At 56.6% G+C, this 16981-nt stretch overlaps 1 protein-coding gene across 2 annotated transcripts; it reads right to left on the bottom strand.

Annotated features, from left to right (window-relative positions):
* Positions 1-59: 59 nt before the first annotated feature.
* Positions 60-9193, bottom strand: ZMYND19 (zinc finger MYND-type containing 19). 2 transcript variants are annotated; one of them, XM_053918480.2, is made up of 7 exons: positions 8923-9193; positions 8319-8437; positions 7641-7700; positions 6823-6929; positions 6117-6257; positions 680-860; positions 60-533 (listed from the first exon to the last, which is right to left on the bottom strand). In XM_053918480.2, exons 4-7 carry the CDS (start codon positions 6921-6923, stop codon positions 390-392), a joined length of 567 nt encoding a protein of 188 aa, XP_053774455.1. In that variant the 5' UTR covers positions 6924-6929; positions 7641-7700; positions 8319-8437; positions 8923-9193; the 3' UTR covers positions 60-389. The 2 variants fall into 2 exon arrangements, with proteins under 2 accessions (XP_053774455.1, XP_053774453.1); XM_053918478.2 differs by lacking the exon at positions 8319-8437.
* Between the last annotated feature and the right edge of the window lie 7788 nt (positions 9194-16981).

Here is a 16981-nt window from a genome sequence, read left to right as displayed (position 1 = left end):
CCAAGGGGAGCAGCTCCTGCTCTCTGACGGTGTGACACATGCGGCCTGACCGTCTGCCGTTTGAGGAATACAGCAAATGATTCTATTTGTACTTTCTAACCCCCTATGGCCTCCCCCAAAAAAACTGTACATGAGTTTACAAACATATTAACATATAAATAACGAGAAGCATCCAGGCGGGAGCCTCCCCGGTTCGTCTGTCTCTACCCCAGGGAACACCTCCAGGGGGCGCTGTGCCACAGCACAAAGCGCCGGGACGCAGGGCCTCAGCCACGCCGCTCTCGGCGTGGTGCTGGCTCCTTCAGCACCACCAGGTTCAGCCACCACCGTGTCCGCAGTGCCCACGGAAGACCGACGCCACTCAGGGCTGTGCTGCCGACCACACCCAGTCATCGTTCCGGCTCGAGCTCCTGCTGGAAGGGGCGCCTCTTCTCCCGACAGTGCTTCTTGTGGGCAGGCCAGTCCTTCTGCTGGCACTGGGAGCCGCAGTACCGGGCCACCTGGCAGCGCCCGCAGATGTTGAACTCCCGGAGCTGAGAGAACACAGAACAGGGGCTTCACAGTCTCGCAGAGGTGCTACGGCTCTGGATCGGGAAGGACCCGCCTCCAGCCCCCATGGCTGCAGGGGCCCAAGGGGACGCAGGGAGTGGAGCGCCCAGGGTGCTCGCCACAGCCGTACCTGCTTCTCGATCATCGTGCAGGGCGGGTAGTGGCACTCGTAGTAGGTGCAGGAGCTCTCCTCTTCCTCCACCACGTCCCCGTTGGCGTTGTAGAACCGAGTCACGTTCAGGACGGGGAACTGCTCCTCGATGGGGTCGGTGGGCAGCTGCTGGATCGCGAGCCAGTACAGGCTCTGCTCCCTGAAGGGGAGAAGGGGGCTGGCTCCAGGCACAGGCGACCATGGCCAGGCTGCAGGGCGGACCGGCTGCCCCCTCCCGCTCGGCAGGCCCCTGCCCTGATTGTTGTTGCGGCCACTGGCCACCACACTGCACATCTCTTCTCCACGCAGCACCAAGTGCTCAGCGTGCTCTGTCTTCCCACCGAAAGGTGCAGGGCTGTCTCTCCCACACCTGGGACTGATGGGCACACAGCAAGCACGGGGACCATGCGGTCTCAGTCCCAACACCCACCCCACCTGAGCGAGGCCTGGCAGCCCCTCTCCCTGCTCGTGGCCCCAGCAGCACCTGCTTTGGGCCCCGGACAGCCCTTCTCCCCTTCAATGCTGTGAATGGTGCCACATCCTCCTAAACACCTGTCCTGTGTGAGTGGACAGCACGGTGGCAACTCAGGAGCTCCACCTGCCACTAGAGCTGAGTGAGGCCTCTAGCGTGCCACAGGGAGCTGGAGCAGCTGGGTGTGGGCGGGACAGGGAGTGGCCCACCCAGGAGCTGGGCTTCCAGGGAGGCATCACCTGCACTTTGAGAGGAGAGGGCAGGGTAACCACGCCCGGGGGCCAGGCCTGCAGGGACTTGGGTAAAAGACGGAAGGGTCACCCTCACCCAACACTGTACAAAAATTAACTCGAAATGAAACAAGGACCTAAACACAAGACCTCAAACAGCCCTGGCCAGGTAGGTCAGTAGGTCAGAGCATCACCCTGATGTACCAAGATTGCGGGTTCGACCCCCTGTCAGAGAACGTACAAGAGTCAACCAGTGATGCATCAGTAAGTAGAACCACAAATCGCTGTTTCTCTCTAAAACAAAACCCTCAAACAAAAGATCTCCTAGAAGAAAATCCAGAACCAAAGCTGCACCGAACGGGCCTGGCTGTGAACTCCCCGACGTGACACCCACGGCCCAGGAGACGAGAGAAAACAAAGACGCAGCAGACCGCACACGGTTCAGAGCCGCCGTGCGTTAAAGCCACCGCCCTGAGCAAAACGGCAACGCACAGAACACGGGAGATGCGGCAAACCACACATCTGACGATGGATGGGATCTGGGAGACACAAAGAACCACTACCAGCCAACAACGACGTGAACACAACCTGAACACAGACAAAGGCGCCAGGTCAGATGGCTCGCCTCCTCACACAGCCGCGTCGGCATCACAACTGAAACAGATCCACCATCACTCAGAACCTTCAGGAACCGAGGTGAACGGAGGTCTGACAACCACGGAGTAGAAGAAACCACATCCACCCAGACTGGTGGGAGGGGCGCAGATGGCGAATGGGCTGGTCCCACACCCACGTGTGGTGGGTAAACATTCGGGAGGGGTATCTCGGGAGCGAGGAGTCCCGGCCCCACACCAGGTCCCCAGTCCAGGGTTCCAGTGCCAGGAAGATAAGTCCCCACAACTTCTGGCTGCAAAAATCAGTCTGTAGAGGAGGCTGCTGGAGCCCTAAGCAGTTCCTCTTAAAGAGCCCACACACGGACTCACCTACTCAGACTCACTCCCTCTGAGCTCCAGCACCAGGGGGGCAGTTTGAAAGGCACCAGTGGCATGCAGGGGAGGCTGAGGTGGTAGGCATCAAGGCGGGAGCTGGGGGACAACTTTCTCCCAGACAGAAAGGTGGACAGAGCCACAGAACTGGCAGGTGCCATATCTGAGACTCCACCAACCTGGCCAACACGTTCTGCTCCACTTGGGAGGTCCCCTGAGGCTCAGTTCCCATCCAACTTAGAGCTATGACTCGTAGCTTCTCCCTGTGAATGCTTGGTCTTGGCTCATGCTTTCCAATTTCCTAAATCCTCTCAAACAAGCACCAAGGGCCCCAACTGAGCCCCAGGCCCAGCACTAGCAGCAGCCAGACTAGATTCACAGTTTGTCTTCCTCTGGGAATCTCCAAGCCCAGCACAAGGAGCAGCCATCTCAGATTGCTGCCTTAGGCAGAACACAGGCGGGGACTGACCTTGGCCTGCACCACCCAGGAAATCCCAGGGCCTGCACACCCAGTGGACAGCTACAAACCACATTGGAGCACCACCACCCTGCCCCTGCACAGCTGATCCTCCACAGAGAGGCCGGTGGTCAGTGGTCACAGCCAGTCCTTGCAGCTGACTGGCCTAAATCCCTGCCATTGACCTGCCAACAGCAACTAAGGCTCAACTGCAGGAGGAGGGTGTGCTCAGCCCACACGAAGAGTGTACCTCGGGTACCCAGCTTGGGTGATGGGGAAGGTGTGTCTTGGACCCCATAGGACACCTACTACATTAGGCCACACTACCAACACACGGAGTCACAGCAGCTCTACCTAATACACAGAAACAAACACGGGGAGGCTGCCAAAACCAGCAGACAAAGAAACATGGCCCGAATGAAAGAACAAATCAGAACTCCAGAAAAAGAGCTAAACAAGTTGGAGATAATAAGCAACCTATCAGACTCGCAGTTCACAACACTGGTGATCAGGCAGCTCAGGGAACTAGTGAGGAGCTCAGCAGCATAAAAAAGACCCCGTCAGGAACAAAGGGCACACTAACCAAAATAAAGAACAATTTACAGGGAAACAACAGTAGAGTGGATGAAGCCGAGAATCACATCAATGATTTGGAACATAAGGAACCAAAAACAACCCATCAGAACAACAGGAAGAAAAAAGAATCCAGAAAAATGAGGAGAGTGTAAGCAGCCTCTGGGACAACTTCAAGAGTCCAACACTCACATCATAGGGGCGCCAGAGGGAGAAGAGAGAGTAAGAAATTGGAAATCTATTGGAAAAAATAATGAAGGAAAACTTCCCTAATTTGGTGAAGGAAATAGACATCCAAGTCCTGGAAGCACAGAGAATCCCAAATAAGATGGATGCAAAGAGGCCACTCCAAGACATGTCACAATTAAAATGCCAGAGAGTAAAGATCAAGAGAGAATCTTAAAAGCAGCAAGAGAAAAGAAGTTAGTTACCTATAGGGGAGTTCCCATAAGACTGTCAGCTGATTTCTCAAAATAAACTTAGCAGGCTAGAAGGGACGGGCAAGAAATATTCAGTCATGAAAAGCAGGGACCTACAGCCGAGATTGCTCTACCCAGCAAAGCTGTCATTTAGAACCAAAGGGCAGATAAAGAGCTTCCCAGACAAGAAAAATCTAAAGAAATTCATCGTCACCAAACCATTATTACAGGAGATGTTAAAGGGACTTATTTAAGGAAAAGGTCAAAAGTATGAACAAAAATGGCAAATTTACATATCTATTAACAATTGAATCTAGAAAACAAACTAAGCAAGCAAGAATAACAGAGACAGAATCATGGACACAGAGAGCATTTTGATGGTAGACGGGAGGCATGTGTGGGGAAATAGGTAAGAGGTGAGGGGATTGGGAAGTACAAACAGGGAGTCACAGAAGAGCCCTGGGGCTGTAAAGTCCAGCACAGGAGATGGAGCAGCCAAAGAACTTGCACACGTGACCCACGGACGCGAACAAGGGTGGGGGATGGCCTGAGGGAGTGGGGGGTGCTGGGTGGAAGAGGGCAAAGGGAGACAAATCAGCACAACTGTAATAGCATAGTCAATAAAACATAATAAAATAAATAGATAAAAGTAGCCCTGGCTGGTGTAGCTCAATGGATTGAGTGCTGGCCTGCAAACCAAAGGGTTGCCGGTTCGATTCCTAATGGGGGCACATGCCTGGGTTGCAGGTCAGGTCCCCAGTTGAGGGCATGTAAAAGGCAACCGCACATTGATGTTTTTCTTCCTCTCTTTCTCCCTCCCTTCCCCTCTCTGAAAATAAATAAAATCTTAAAAGAAAAAAAAGGCAAAGAGAAGGGTGGGTAAAGGTGGAAGAGACTATGAGGGGATAAATGGTAATGGAAAAAAATACAATACAAATGAACTATTTGCCCTGGCTGGTGTGGCTCAGTGGATTGAGCGCTGGCCTGCAGACTGAAGGGCCGCTGGTTTGATTCCCAGTCAGGGCGCATGCCTGCGTTGTAGGCCAGGTCCCCAGCTGGAGGGAAGGGGCGGGGTAAGGCGTCCACCCTAGACCATGTGGGGCCATGGACACTGGCCTGCCTGCTGAGCTTCCCTCCTCCTTCTGCACCACCAGTCTTCATTTTGTTTGGTGGAACAGCCTTCCCTCCCCAGCGAGTGGGCAGCTAGGTGAGCTAACACGAGCTACCTGGTGACCCCAGGGTGTGCTCGGTGCCTCAGGGACACTGCCCGCATGGAAAGCCCTGCAGCTCTGGTGGCCGCACCAGAGGAGGAGCTGGAGGGGCCAGCCCTGAGGCTGTGCACATCGCAGCTCAGGGAGCCAATGAGCACCCTATCTTTGTTTCAAGCTGGGGCTGGTTCCTGTCACTTCCAACCCAAACCCTACAGGGTGACTATTGTAAAAGGGTCGTTTCCTCTCAAGGACAGGGAACTTTCGGGCCACACTGTGACAACAGAGGAGAGAACCCAGGGGTTGTTGGCCCTGGCCCTGCCCCACTCGCCCTGACAAGCCTGGCAGGAAGTAAGGGTGTGCAGGGCCCTGCAGAGTAAGGCAGCATGGGCTGGGTGTGGCCTCCAGAGAACCTGGGGACCACCCCTTCCCACCAAGACCTGGGCCTGGCCATCCTGCTGTGTCTGCCTCTGCTGCACAGGGCTCCCGCAAGACCCCGTGGGCAAGAGCTGCAACTGTTCACCCAGTGTCACTTGCCAAGATCCCGAAAAACACTGACCTGCCCAAGCTCGCTGACGCCTGCCTGCTGGGAGCCACCGCCACTGCCCAGACGACACACGGGAGCCCTGGGGAGCCCTGGAGCCTAGGGTGCAGGTGCGGCCAGGGACACCCTGGCCCCTAGCTCCCGTCCTGCTGCGGGTCCCCCAGCTCATCCCAAGGTCCCACGCACCACGTGGGCTGCCTGAGCCGTCCTGGGCACAGGCAGTGTTTCAGATGAAGACCCCTCACGCACCTCAGGGCCCCGGGGAAGTCCCACCCAAGGCAGGTAGACGGCCCTTCTCCCAGCAGGGCCAGTCACCACAAGACCAGCCCAGAAAGACAGTCATTGGAATGCCACCTGCCTCCAGGAAGAAAAGGAGGGCTCTCCACTTCTTGGGAAAGTAGCCAAGGCCCCCGACTCACAGAAGCACCAGAATAGAGCAGAGACACGGGCACCCTTGGTAACGAGGGCTTGGAGGAGGCTGTCCGCAAGGGCGCTCTGCCTCCATCGCCAGGCTGGAGGAGACCCACCTCTGTTTGCTGGATGTCTCTTCAGCTTTGGGCCGCCAGCCCCAGGGCACCAGCTGCAGGTTGTCCAAGCGATTGTCCACAGTCACAGCGTTGAGATGGACGACCTGGAACCCGGGAGCGACGCCTCCCCTGTGCCGCTCCCTAGGACAGAGACCACTCTCTCAGTCCACCTCCCAGACCGTCCCAACACCTCAGCCACGTGCTCTGAACTGGGCCCTCATTATACTGATGGAACAGCGCTGCCCAAAATCCACGGTGTCAGTCCGTGGCCCAAAGAGGACCATGTTGACAATCCAGTCCCCAGAACAAAGACTAGGCTGTAGGGAGCCAAGGCTGGAACCCCAGGCCGTCTAACACACAGCCTAGAAAACGCCCCACCTGAGCGGTCCCAGGGTGCACTCCAAGGACTGCAGACCCTTCCCCATATGCCACTAACAGGCTTGGCAAGAGCCCAGCAGGGGCAAGACACCCTCCCCAGGGAGGCTGTGTCCCCCAGTGAGCAGCGGGACAGACGGAGCTCTTGGTCTGGAGACAGAGGCTGCCCCGCTGGTGCCACAACACGCAGCCACTCCTGAGTAGTGGCAGTGGCGCGAAAGCGGGAGGGCAGAATGCCACCCCGGCACCACATGCCCTATGTACATCTGGGCCACGCAGGGCCGGGGGGGGGGGGGGGGGCGGGCATGGCAAGCAGCTAAAATATACCCACCATAGCAGCTCGTGGAGAAGCCTTCCTGACCCCCTTCCTCGATTTTTGTCAAAGGCATACGCAAATATCTTAGCACCATTTCCATCTGCGTCTACTTCCATCCGGGCCTGAGAAAGAACGAGACTCGGGTCTGTTAAAAAGCCTCTGACTCTTGGCAGCAGTTCAATTACCTCCTAGAAAAACCGAGTGACGTGAATGAGCCAGAGGGACAGGTGGCAGGCCTGTTCCTGGGACCCTGGAAGCCGGCAGAGCTCGAAACCCAGTCATGTCCCAACAACCACTGTCCTGCATTTGAGCAAGGGACCTTCACAGACCACTGTGCTCCATACTGTGGACACAGAGAAATAAACTCTCCTGCCCTTAAACGGGCCCACAATCCAGTGAGAAAGCTAACCCTGCACAGGAGGCTGCTGGCGAGAGAGGAGGCCCAGGAGAGAGCTGGGTCCAGTCTCCCAGATGGTCTCCGGAAGGGAGGAGTGGGCGGTGGTGGCCTGGGGCAAGAACAGAAGCTGGAGACAGTGGAAGGCAGGGGCTCAGGAAGATGAGTGGAAGGAAAGCACGGGGCCCCAGGAAGGACAGGGCTAAGGCCAGAGGACAGGTATGGTGACACTGGACCATCTCCTAAGGAGCCAGGCCTTGTCCCCAGTTGAATTCAGTCACAAACATGGTACAACCAGTTTGTTTTCAAGGAAGAGTGGCAAGCAGGGTGGCCGCGGGGAGGACCAGGGTCACAGCAGCAGTGCTGAGACCCATGTCCTGAAAGAGGCTTCCTAGGCCCTCTCGACCCACCCCTGGGCACAAAGGGAGGCGGTCCTTACCTCAAACGAGTAGCCCTCCACCAGCGGGATGTCCTGCTCATCTATCAGGGTGTACTTGGTCTACAAATTAACCACATTTCAAAAGTCACATTTGGGATCTGGGTAAAGCACTGGTGATAGGTAGCAATGGCCCCTTCAGACTGAGAGGTCGGCAGGGTAGGGGTGTGGGCAATTTACCACAGAAGGCAGAGCCCTGCCAAAAGCTGGTCATTCCCCACCCAAGACTGTGCCAGAGGAGCAGGTATCAGGCTGCACTTCCCATCTGCGTGGAACTAACCATAAGAACTGCTACCGAACTGGCCAACCTCTACTCTGTGCCTTTAACACGCCAATAAACCTAGCCCACCATGGTGGCTTCGTTAGAGTACAGGGAGGGGGCCAGGGTTGAGGCAGAATATCCAGAAGGTATCAATTAAAGTTTACTTGTTAGTAAGGGTACTAGGTACACAGCCGCCCACTGAATTGTCCTTTGTAGCTTTTTGTTCCCAATCAAAGCTTTAAAAAGTGACAATGTAACCAGGCCCTAAATTAAAAGGGAGTCTCAGAGCTGATGGAATCCCACCCTTCCCTAGTTAGAAAGCGAAGTCCCTCTTGCATGATGGGCAGGAAGCGGTCCCCAAACGGACCAATCTCACTCTTTCTCGGAAAGCTTTTTTCTAGGATCTGAATCCGTTTTACCTTTATCTCACTGCCTCTGCTCCTCTCTCCCACCCGAAGCTTCCGCCGCTGGTGATGGGAACAGGGTTCCCATCCAGGGTAAGGTCCGTGGCTGGTGCAGCTGCACGGCCGGCCGGCTCCTGGAAACAGCCAAGCCTCAATGCCTACAGGTGCTAGGAAGCCCCAGCCTCGAACACGCGGAGGGCGGGGCCAGGTAAGGGAGAGAAGCAGAGGTAGGCCCTGCTCTGGGGAGGCCCACTGAGGCTCAGCCAGACTTGGCCACCGCCAGCAGCGTGAGATCTGTGCGAAGCTCCACTAGGACCCGCAGGCACGGAGTGGCGCGCACATACCGGTCCTGATAAGGACCGAGCGCACCGCATCCGAAGGGTGCTGCGCTCCTCGCGCCGCAAGCGCAGCCCCTAACCCCCTCCTCGCGGGCCGCGGCGCACCGTCGGAGCCCCAAGGCCGCGGCCCGCAGAAGGCTGCCCAGCGGGGACACGCCGCGGGCCCGCCACCCGCACAACCGCCGGGCCTCGCGCCCCCGGCCAGGCCCCGCGCCCCCGGCCCAGTCTCGAGCTCCCGGCCCCGCGCCCACCGGCCCAGCCCCCGGCCCCGCGCCTCTCACCTTCCCAGCCACCCGGCCGAGCCGCACGATGCCCAATTTGAAGTCGGTCATGGCCAGGCCTGCGCTCGGCCGGCGGCGCCGCTCCCTCGGGAGGCGCCGGACCGGGGCGGGGCCGCGGCGCGCCGGGCGAGCCGGGAGGGCGGGCAGGGTTCGGGTCCCGGCAGCCAGGCAGGACGAGGCTGGGCCGGGATCAGGCCGCCGCCGCCGCCACCGCCTCGCGCCCGCCGGACCTGCCACGCGCCGCCGCTGTCGCCGCGCGCACCACCGCAAGCCGAGCCGGGGGCGGGGCGCGGTGCAGACACACCCCCCGCCCGCCGCCATCCAGCCAATAGAGGGGCGCGCACTGCACCGGCCGGCGCGCGCCGCCCCGCCGCGGCCAACGAGGAGCGGGCGAGTACGCAGGCGCGCGGAGGAGCGAGGAGAGCGCGGGGGAGGGGCGCGGCCGGGGGGCGGTTCCTCGCGGCCGCCCGGTGTGCGTCAGTTTCGCGGGAAGCTTTGTGCAAGCGTCCACGCGTTCGCGGCTCTCGGTCTCCGGCCCCGCGCTTGAGCCGCGACCTCGCGCCCGACCCTGCATCCAGGCCCCGCGCCGCCCCGACTCCTCGGTCCGCTCGGGGCTCCGCGCCTCGGAGCTGCCAGAGGACCCCGCGGGTTGGGGTCTGTGCCGGACTCGCGGCGGCCCTCCACCCCGGAAGAGCAACGGGCAGGGGCACGGGTTCAGGACGGGAACCCAGAGCCCCCAGCCGCCGAGGAGCCGGGCTGGTGGTCTGCGCCTGTAGTTCGCGGGAAGAGCCCCGAGCTCAGCGCCCCTCCTCCCTCCGCGGTCGCCGTGACTCCTGCTCACAGGGGCCTGGTCTGGACCTCGGTCGCCGCCCCGACCGGGGCTACACCCACCTTCCCTGGGCCGGAGGCTCCTTAACCGAGGTGGGGCGACGCCTGGGGCGTAGAGAGCCGGGTCCAGGCCGCGGTCTTTGGGGGACCTGCCTAGCACCCATGCTTCCTGGCAACTTTCTGGCGTTCACCCCCAAGACCCACTGGAACTACTTGGAACTACCTAAGTTTAGAGCCTGTTCTTAACCCAGGGATGGAGGCCGAAAAGACCCAGGATGAATGAGCTACGTATGTTGGAAGGCTATGAATGCCGTAGGGGAAACGCGGAGATCAGCAGTAGGGGTCGGGGGTCCTAGTGAAGGTGGGGAGCAGAGCAGGCCCCCTCGCCAGTCAGTTTGAACAAACAGTGGAAAGAGAGGGCGCGAGTCACGTCCACATAGGGGAGCCCCGCAGGGGAAGGCCAGTGCAAAGGCCCCAAACTGGGAACATTTCTGGCGCGTTTGAAACGGGTGGCCCTTGGGACCAGACTGGAGTGGGTGAGGAGCAATAGGCTCTTGTGAGGCCGCAGGGAGACACCACCTCACACCTGTCAGAATGGTTATCAACAATAAATCAAACACGTGAAAGGGAACCTTTATGCATTGTTGCTGGGATAACAACCTGGTGCAGCCACTGTGGAAGACAGCGTGGAGATTCCCTGGAAAATATTAAAAATAGACCTGCCGTATAACCCCACAATTCCACTTCTGGGTATTTATTTATCTGAAGTAACCCAAAACACTAATTTGAAAAGATACATGCACCCCTATGTTCATTGCAGTGTTATTTACAACAGCCAAGATATGGAAGCAGCCTAAGTGCCTATCCAGACAGTGGAGAAAGAAATGCTGCATATATACGATGGAATATTACTCGGCCATAGAAAAGAATACAGTCTTACCATTTGTGACAGTATAGAGGGACCTAGAGGGTATTGTGCCAAATGAAATAAATCAAAGACAGAAATACCACATGAATTCACTGATATGTGGAATCTAAACAACAAAATAAATGAGCAAAACAGATACAGACTCAGACACAGAATAAATTGATAGTTGCCAGGTGGAAGGGGGCTGGGCTGGAGGTTGAGAAAAAGGAAGGTATTAAGAAATACAAATTGCCACATATAAAAACAGTCCCAGGATGTAAAGTATAGACAGTGCAGGGAATATAGTCGATAATATTGTATTAACTATTGGTGGTGCCAGGTGGGTTCTGCGCTTATCGGGGGGAGTAAGTGCAGAACCCCATAAGTTTATATATAAACTTATTTATATAACCTTGTAAGTTATATAAATGCCTAATCACTATGTTGTACAACTGAAACTAATACAATATCATATGTCAACAGTAATTGAAGGACGAAGCGAGGCTGTGGGAGGATTTGAACAGAGGAGTAGCTTTTCAGTGAATCGCACTGGCTGATGGAGACAATAGTTTACTGGGGGGAAAGAATGGAGGGAAGGAGGCTGTTTAGAAGGGAGTGCAAGCACCCAGCCCGGAGGTGATGGTGTTTGGACACGCGGGGTGGCAGTGTTCTGTAGCAGTCGGGGCAGCCCTGGGTATGCTGCGGTAACAAACAACCCCAAATTCTAGTGGCTTCACAAAGTAACCATGTGTTTCTTATTCGTGCTTCGTGTTAAGGCTACAGGCGGTTGCCCGTAGGAGCCTAGGGTTCAGGGGAGGTCTTCAGCCTGGGGCATCAATGGGGCTCTTGCTGCGTCACATCCTCACTGCGTTCCAGGGATCCCCATGCGAGAAATGCAGATAGAGGAAGGGAGGCCAAACAGTGAGCCCTGGGCACTCCCATATCAAGGAGGAAGAGAGTTGGAAAGAGGAGGAGCCAGTAAAGAAAACCGAGAAGTTAGGAGGGAGGTAAATGAGAAGAGGGCCCGGTAAAGAGTGTACGTGGAAGGGAGGGTCAGTCGGCCAGGTCAAATGCTGCTGGTAGGTTCTGTAAGGTGGGGAATGGGAGTCAGACGGAGCGACCAAGGGCACCGGTGTCTTTGGGAGGCACAGCGTCGATGGGGTGGTAGGGGATAAGAAGGAATGGAAGAGGAGAGTTGTAGGCCATGAGACAGACAACTCTTCCGAAGGGTTGTTTTTTTTTTTTTTTTTTTTTTTTGCTAAAAGCAGGAGCAGGGAAGTCAAGAGTAATTGTTTTTATAGTCAGAGAGGAAAGAGCATGTTTGTTCAACAGAATGACTCCCAAAGAGTAGGAGAAGTTAATGATGTAGGAGAGAGGTGGAAGAATTTCGGGAGGGGCAAGGAATGAGGAGCTGGCTTTAGATAGGAGCCGGGGCAAGTGGGTGTGGACGTAGAAGTTTGGGGAATTATCTGATAAGAACTTTCCAGTTTTTCAATTAAGTAGAAAAGAAGATCATCGGCTGAAAGTGAGGAGAAGGTAGCAAAGGATGGTGGTTCAAGGAGGAAGGATGAGGGGTGACTGACTAGCTAGAAAGGGCTAGGATGATACAGGAGGAGGGCCTGGCAGTATCAAGGGGCACCATTCAGGGTGACCGTGTTTTTCTCCAGCCTGTTTAGGCTGCTCCAGAGAAGGTGAGGAGAAGAGAGAGGGCTTGAGCCAAGAGTGGAGTTGTGCCAGGTGAGTGCACTGGAGTGAGTGGGGAGAGAGGCAGGAGAACCTAAAAGAGAGTGGTCCCAGTGCTTGGCCACGACATTTGAGCTGAATGAGGAAAGGAGAGAAAACAGCCAATTGGGCAGGATGGTTGGGTTGGCATCGGGGTGCTAGAAAGACCAAGCTAGGACAGGAGGTGGTGGCCAGAGATGTGTGGACTTGGGATTGTGAGGGGGCTGCAGCTGCTGCTGATGACAATCTTTTTCTGTTTTCTACTGATGTGTAACATACCTTCCCAAGATACCATGGCTTAAAACAACATCGGTTCACAATGTGTCGGAATTCTGTGGCTGAGGAGCTCTTCTGCTCCACGTGGTGTCAGGCGGGTCCTTTCTTGGTGAGAGGTCACTGATCAGTGTTTCTCTCACACATTGATGTTCCTCTCCCTTTCTACTTCCCCCCCTAAAAATAAGTAAATAAAATAAAAAAAGAGTTAGTGGCCAGAGGCCTCATTTATTTTGAATTCTGTACGTTTGAGTTCAAGCAGATACAGCCCTTTTTAAAAAACCTGTGGCTTTTTTATGTATCAAATTGTAACCCACTTCATTAGACAAAAGCTCATCGTAAATGTCTTCAGCAAGGCTCCTCCTACTGTGTGCTACAAGTCAGGTGCAGTGAGGCAATGACCGCCAAACTCTTGGAGCCCTTTTGTATGGCTTCTTGAATGGAAAGAAACCAATTGACCCTTCAAGTGTTCTTCCAGGAAAATCAGATCATTAGATACATTTTATGTCTTCCACTGCCATTTCCTGCCAACACCTAATGCGGGGCTCCCTCCCTGCTGCAGCTGTCAGCAGCTTTCCTACCGCCCCGCCCAAGTCCGCCTGCCGCACTCCAGAGCATTGTGGCAGCTTCTCCTTCCAAGGAGCGATGCCTGTTCCCGTGATCTGATTGGTGCACAACAACCACCAGAAACCTCCTGTTTTCAAGGACTGCTTTTTTCAAGGTTCTGTAATCTAGATTGGGCTCAGCTAGTGGCTCTGCTCTTGGATGGCAGGTCGGCTGTCTCAAATTGTCACCACAACTCCTTTTCTCCTTTTAAGTGTGGGGTGCTCTGCCCACACTGGTCCTGTGGCCCTTGATGCATTTAATGCCCTAGAAAGTTCTGAGACTTCAGACCCCAGGCCTGGACTGGCAGCTTCACCTTCGTCTGTCTTGTGGGCCTGCTACCAGGTAATTGGTCTCACTATGGAGACCATCATGCTGTGCAAACCCCAAAAGCCACCTGGAGAGGTCTGGTGGAAGATACCTGAGCTATCCCAGCCACCCCAGCAGGGGCATCACACACATACGTGAGAGAGACGTCTTGGGTGTTCCATCCTCAGCAGACCCCACTCAGAGCAGGAGAGGCTCCAGCTGAGTGCAGCCTGGTTGTCGAGATAAGTAACAAGCGGGGCGATTTGTTCTGCAGCAGTAGCTGGCCGACATGGCCAGGGCCACTCCGCAGCCACGGTCCCTGGGTGTGATCGAGGCAGGAAGTCTGTGGCAGTGTCACACAAGTGTCCGGGCCACCTCGCTCATGGAGATTTCTTCAGTGGGGTAACCAGACATTTTTACACAGCAGCTCGGACACCACTGGGCCACGGAGGCCCTGCAACTGGTGTGGCGTCTCCCGTCACAGCACTGCCCGTCACAGGGCCAGCCAGGTCCCATGGGAGGGGACAATGCAGACATAAAGGGATGGGGAAAGGGGGTGGGCAGACAGCTCTGTGGACCAACTAGCGAAGCTGTTGGAAGGAGCTGCTGAAGTCTGCTGGAGTTCTTGGAGGAGGGACTCATGGAGACGAGAGCTGTATTGATGGTGTTGTTTTATTTTCCTAAAGACTTTATTTATTTTTACAGGGAGGAGAAGGGAGGGAGAAAGAGAGGGTGAGAAACATCCATTCACTGCTCCTTGTGCACACCCTGATGGAGGATTGAAGCCACAAGGCAGGCATGTGCCCTGACTGGGAATCAACGGTGACCCTTTGGTCCGCAGGCCAGTGCTCGAACCACTGAGTCACACCAGCCAGGGCCTATTTTCTCATTTATGATGCTTTGACATCTGGGGGGCCTTGCTGGCTGGGGAGGGACTGCCCCTCCCAGGACTGATTCCTAGAGACAGCAATTTTCTGAGACCACACCTTTTACATGCAAACAAAGCAATCAGAGCCCATACGCCCACCTCCTTGATCTATATCTATGTCTACGTAAAATTTATTTATTTGAGAGAGACAGAAACATTGACTTCACTGTTCTACTTCTTCATGCATCCATTGGTTGACTCTTGTATGTGCCCTGACCAGGGATCAAACCTGCAACCTTGGCATGTTGGGACAGTGCTCTAACCAACTGAGCCACCCAGCCCGGGCCCACCTCCTTGATCTAACTCACACTGCATGCCAGCATTTCTCTGCCGAACTCACCCCAGGGCCAGGTTTTGGGCACCAAGAGCGCACCCCATAGCCCAGAGCCCACTGAGCTCATTCTCACTCTCCCACCCAAAGCACGCTCACACTGCCTCTGCTGCATCCCCCCACTCCTTCCCACGGAAAACACAGCACGGGGCTCTGGGCCAACCAGCTCCGGCACTTCCCCATGTGGCCACGTGGGGTGGCTGCCCCCTCCTCTTGGGTAAGTACTAAGCTCTTTCTTCAAGCAGTTGTCTGTGTCGGTCACCTCACCCAATTAAAAGAAATCCTGGATACATCTTTAAGACAGAGGCCAGGGGTAGGAAGGATCACCTATGTGGATTCCGAAGTTACTAAGAATCCCTGCAAAGTGGTACTGGAGAGATGACTGAGTCAGGAGCTGACGTCACCAAGACATAAGGGGAACAGACCTGGCCTTGAACATGAGAGCAGCAGTGGAGGGTGGTGGGTTTTTATTCTGAGAAAGTGAGAGTTAACGCTGGGCGATTTTAGGGTGACGGGGGAATGGTCTAGAAGTGGTCACAGGGGTCAGGAGGGCTCCCGAGCCACCTCCAGGCCCGGAGGTGTAGAAGTTGTGTGTGAAAATGAACATCCTCACTGGAGAGGCTCCAGGAGAGCCTGGGTGCTGGGGAGGAAGAGGTAGTGACGTTGGAACGAAGGTCAGGGCATTGGTGCCGATGGCAGATGTGCGCAGCTTCCAGAACATCGATGGGTGGGTGATGGGGTCAGAACGAAGGCCACGCAGGGCCGTTTGGGGGTCTGACTGTGGGAGACAGAGGGTATAAAGGCCACCCTTCTACTGTCCTCATTCATTCCATCTCAGCAGCAGCCAACCCGCATCTCCCTCCCTCCTTCCTGAAACCAACCTTCTTGACTTCTGTTGGGGACGTTTGGCATTTTGGGCTGCCCACGATCTCCCTCCTTCCCCTGGGCATGTTGAACTCCTTGTTCAGGAATTCTCCCATTTGTACTGCTCTGGGGTACAGCACAGCAGGATGCTGCGGAGCCGGCTGCCTACCCCTGGCCCTCCAGGCCTCGCTGGCGCCTCCCTTTCCTCACCTGGCCCAGCAGGACCCCTCCAGCCTGCAAGTCTCCTTTCCTTCCGCGGAAGGGCTAGATTGGGTTTCTGTGGCTTTCACCCCAAACGCTGATGCCTTCGGCACCCTGCCTTGAGCTACCATCCACACACAAGTGTGTAACCATTTTAGTCCTTCGTTTCCCTCAAACTCCTGCACGGAAGTGCCCAATGGACATCTCAGACTCTGCGGGTCATGAATTTCTCCCACACCCCATACCTCGACGTCCTCCCTCAAACACCCCATATTTAACTAGCAGTGGGCGCTCACTGCAAGCTTCTCAAGAGCCAGCACAGCCTTCTCCTTCCTAGACTCTCCCGGTCTCCCGCGCGCACTCCCCGTGCGCCGCAATTCACTCGGCACAGAGCCGCTTTTTAAAGACGATACATCGTTAGATGTCCCTCGGCGCCCTGGAGTCACGCGCATCCCGCCCCACGCAGCCTCCCTCCTCTCCTGCCCCACACCCACGTGTTCAGGGCTGGCTCCTCGGGTAGGCCGCTCCTAGGGACCCACCCGGAGCCCCAAGGTCGCGCGGACGCAGCAGGCGCACACACGCCGGCCCGCCCTCCTGACGTCCTTCTGTGGAGTGACGCGCTGGGCGCAGCGAGGGACCCTTCCAGTAAGCCTGCCGCGCCCCCGCGCCCCTGTTCTTCAGCTGCGGCTTGGCCCCGCCCCCTCGACAGGTGAACCGGCTGCTCTCCCGGGGCAGCAGGGGGCGCACGTGCGCCGGATTCCGGCGACCTGCTACAGACCTCCACCTTGCGGGCCAGGTCGGGGCTGCGGGCAGACCGGCGGGGGCTGGGCACCGGCAGGGGGTTGGGGGACAGGGGCAAGAAGGCACCCATCGGCCTAGGGGTGTGGCCGAGTTGGGGGTGGGCGTGGCGTGGCGCGGCAGAGGCAGGGGATGGGCTTGGCTGCCGTAAGGCTCGGTCGAGGGCGTGTCCGGCCGGGGCAGGGGCGTGACCAGATTGTGGGCGTGGCCGAGCACAAGGAGGTGGACTGGTGGGCGTGGCGTCACCAAGAACGGGGGCGGGGTCGAGGGCGTGTCGGACCAGGGCGGTGCACGG

Source organism: Desmodus rotundus, chromosome 1 (assembly GCF_022682495.2).
Source record: "Desmodus rotundus isolate HL8 chromosome 1, HLdesRot8A.1, whole genome shotgun sequence".
Lineage (NCBI taxonomy): Eukaryota > Metazoa > Chordata > Mammalia > Chiroptera > Phyllostomidae > Desmodus > Desmodus rotundus.
This window is presented reverse-complemented; position numbering and strand designations above follow the sequence as displayed.

Coding starts and splice junctions, on each gene's coding strand:
- ZMYND19 (XM_053918478.2), bottom strand. CDS start 8,973: ATGACCGACTTCAAATTGGGCATCGTGCGGCTCGGCCGGGTGGCTGGG. Junction 7,701..8,922: donor TCGGCCGGGTGGCTGGGAAG/GTGAGAGGCGCG, acceptor GTTAATTTGTAG/ACCAAGTACACCCTGATAGA. Junction 534..679: donor GCACGATGATCGAGAAGCAG/GTACGGCTGTGG, acceptor GTGTTCTCTCAG/CTCCGGGAGTTCAACATCTG.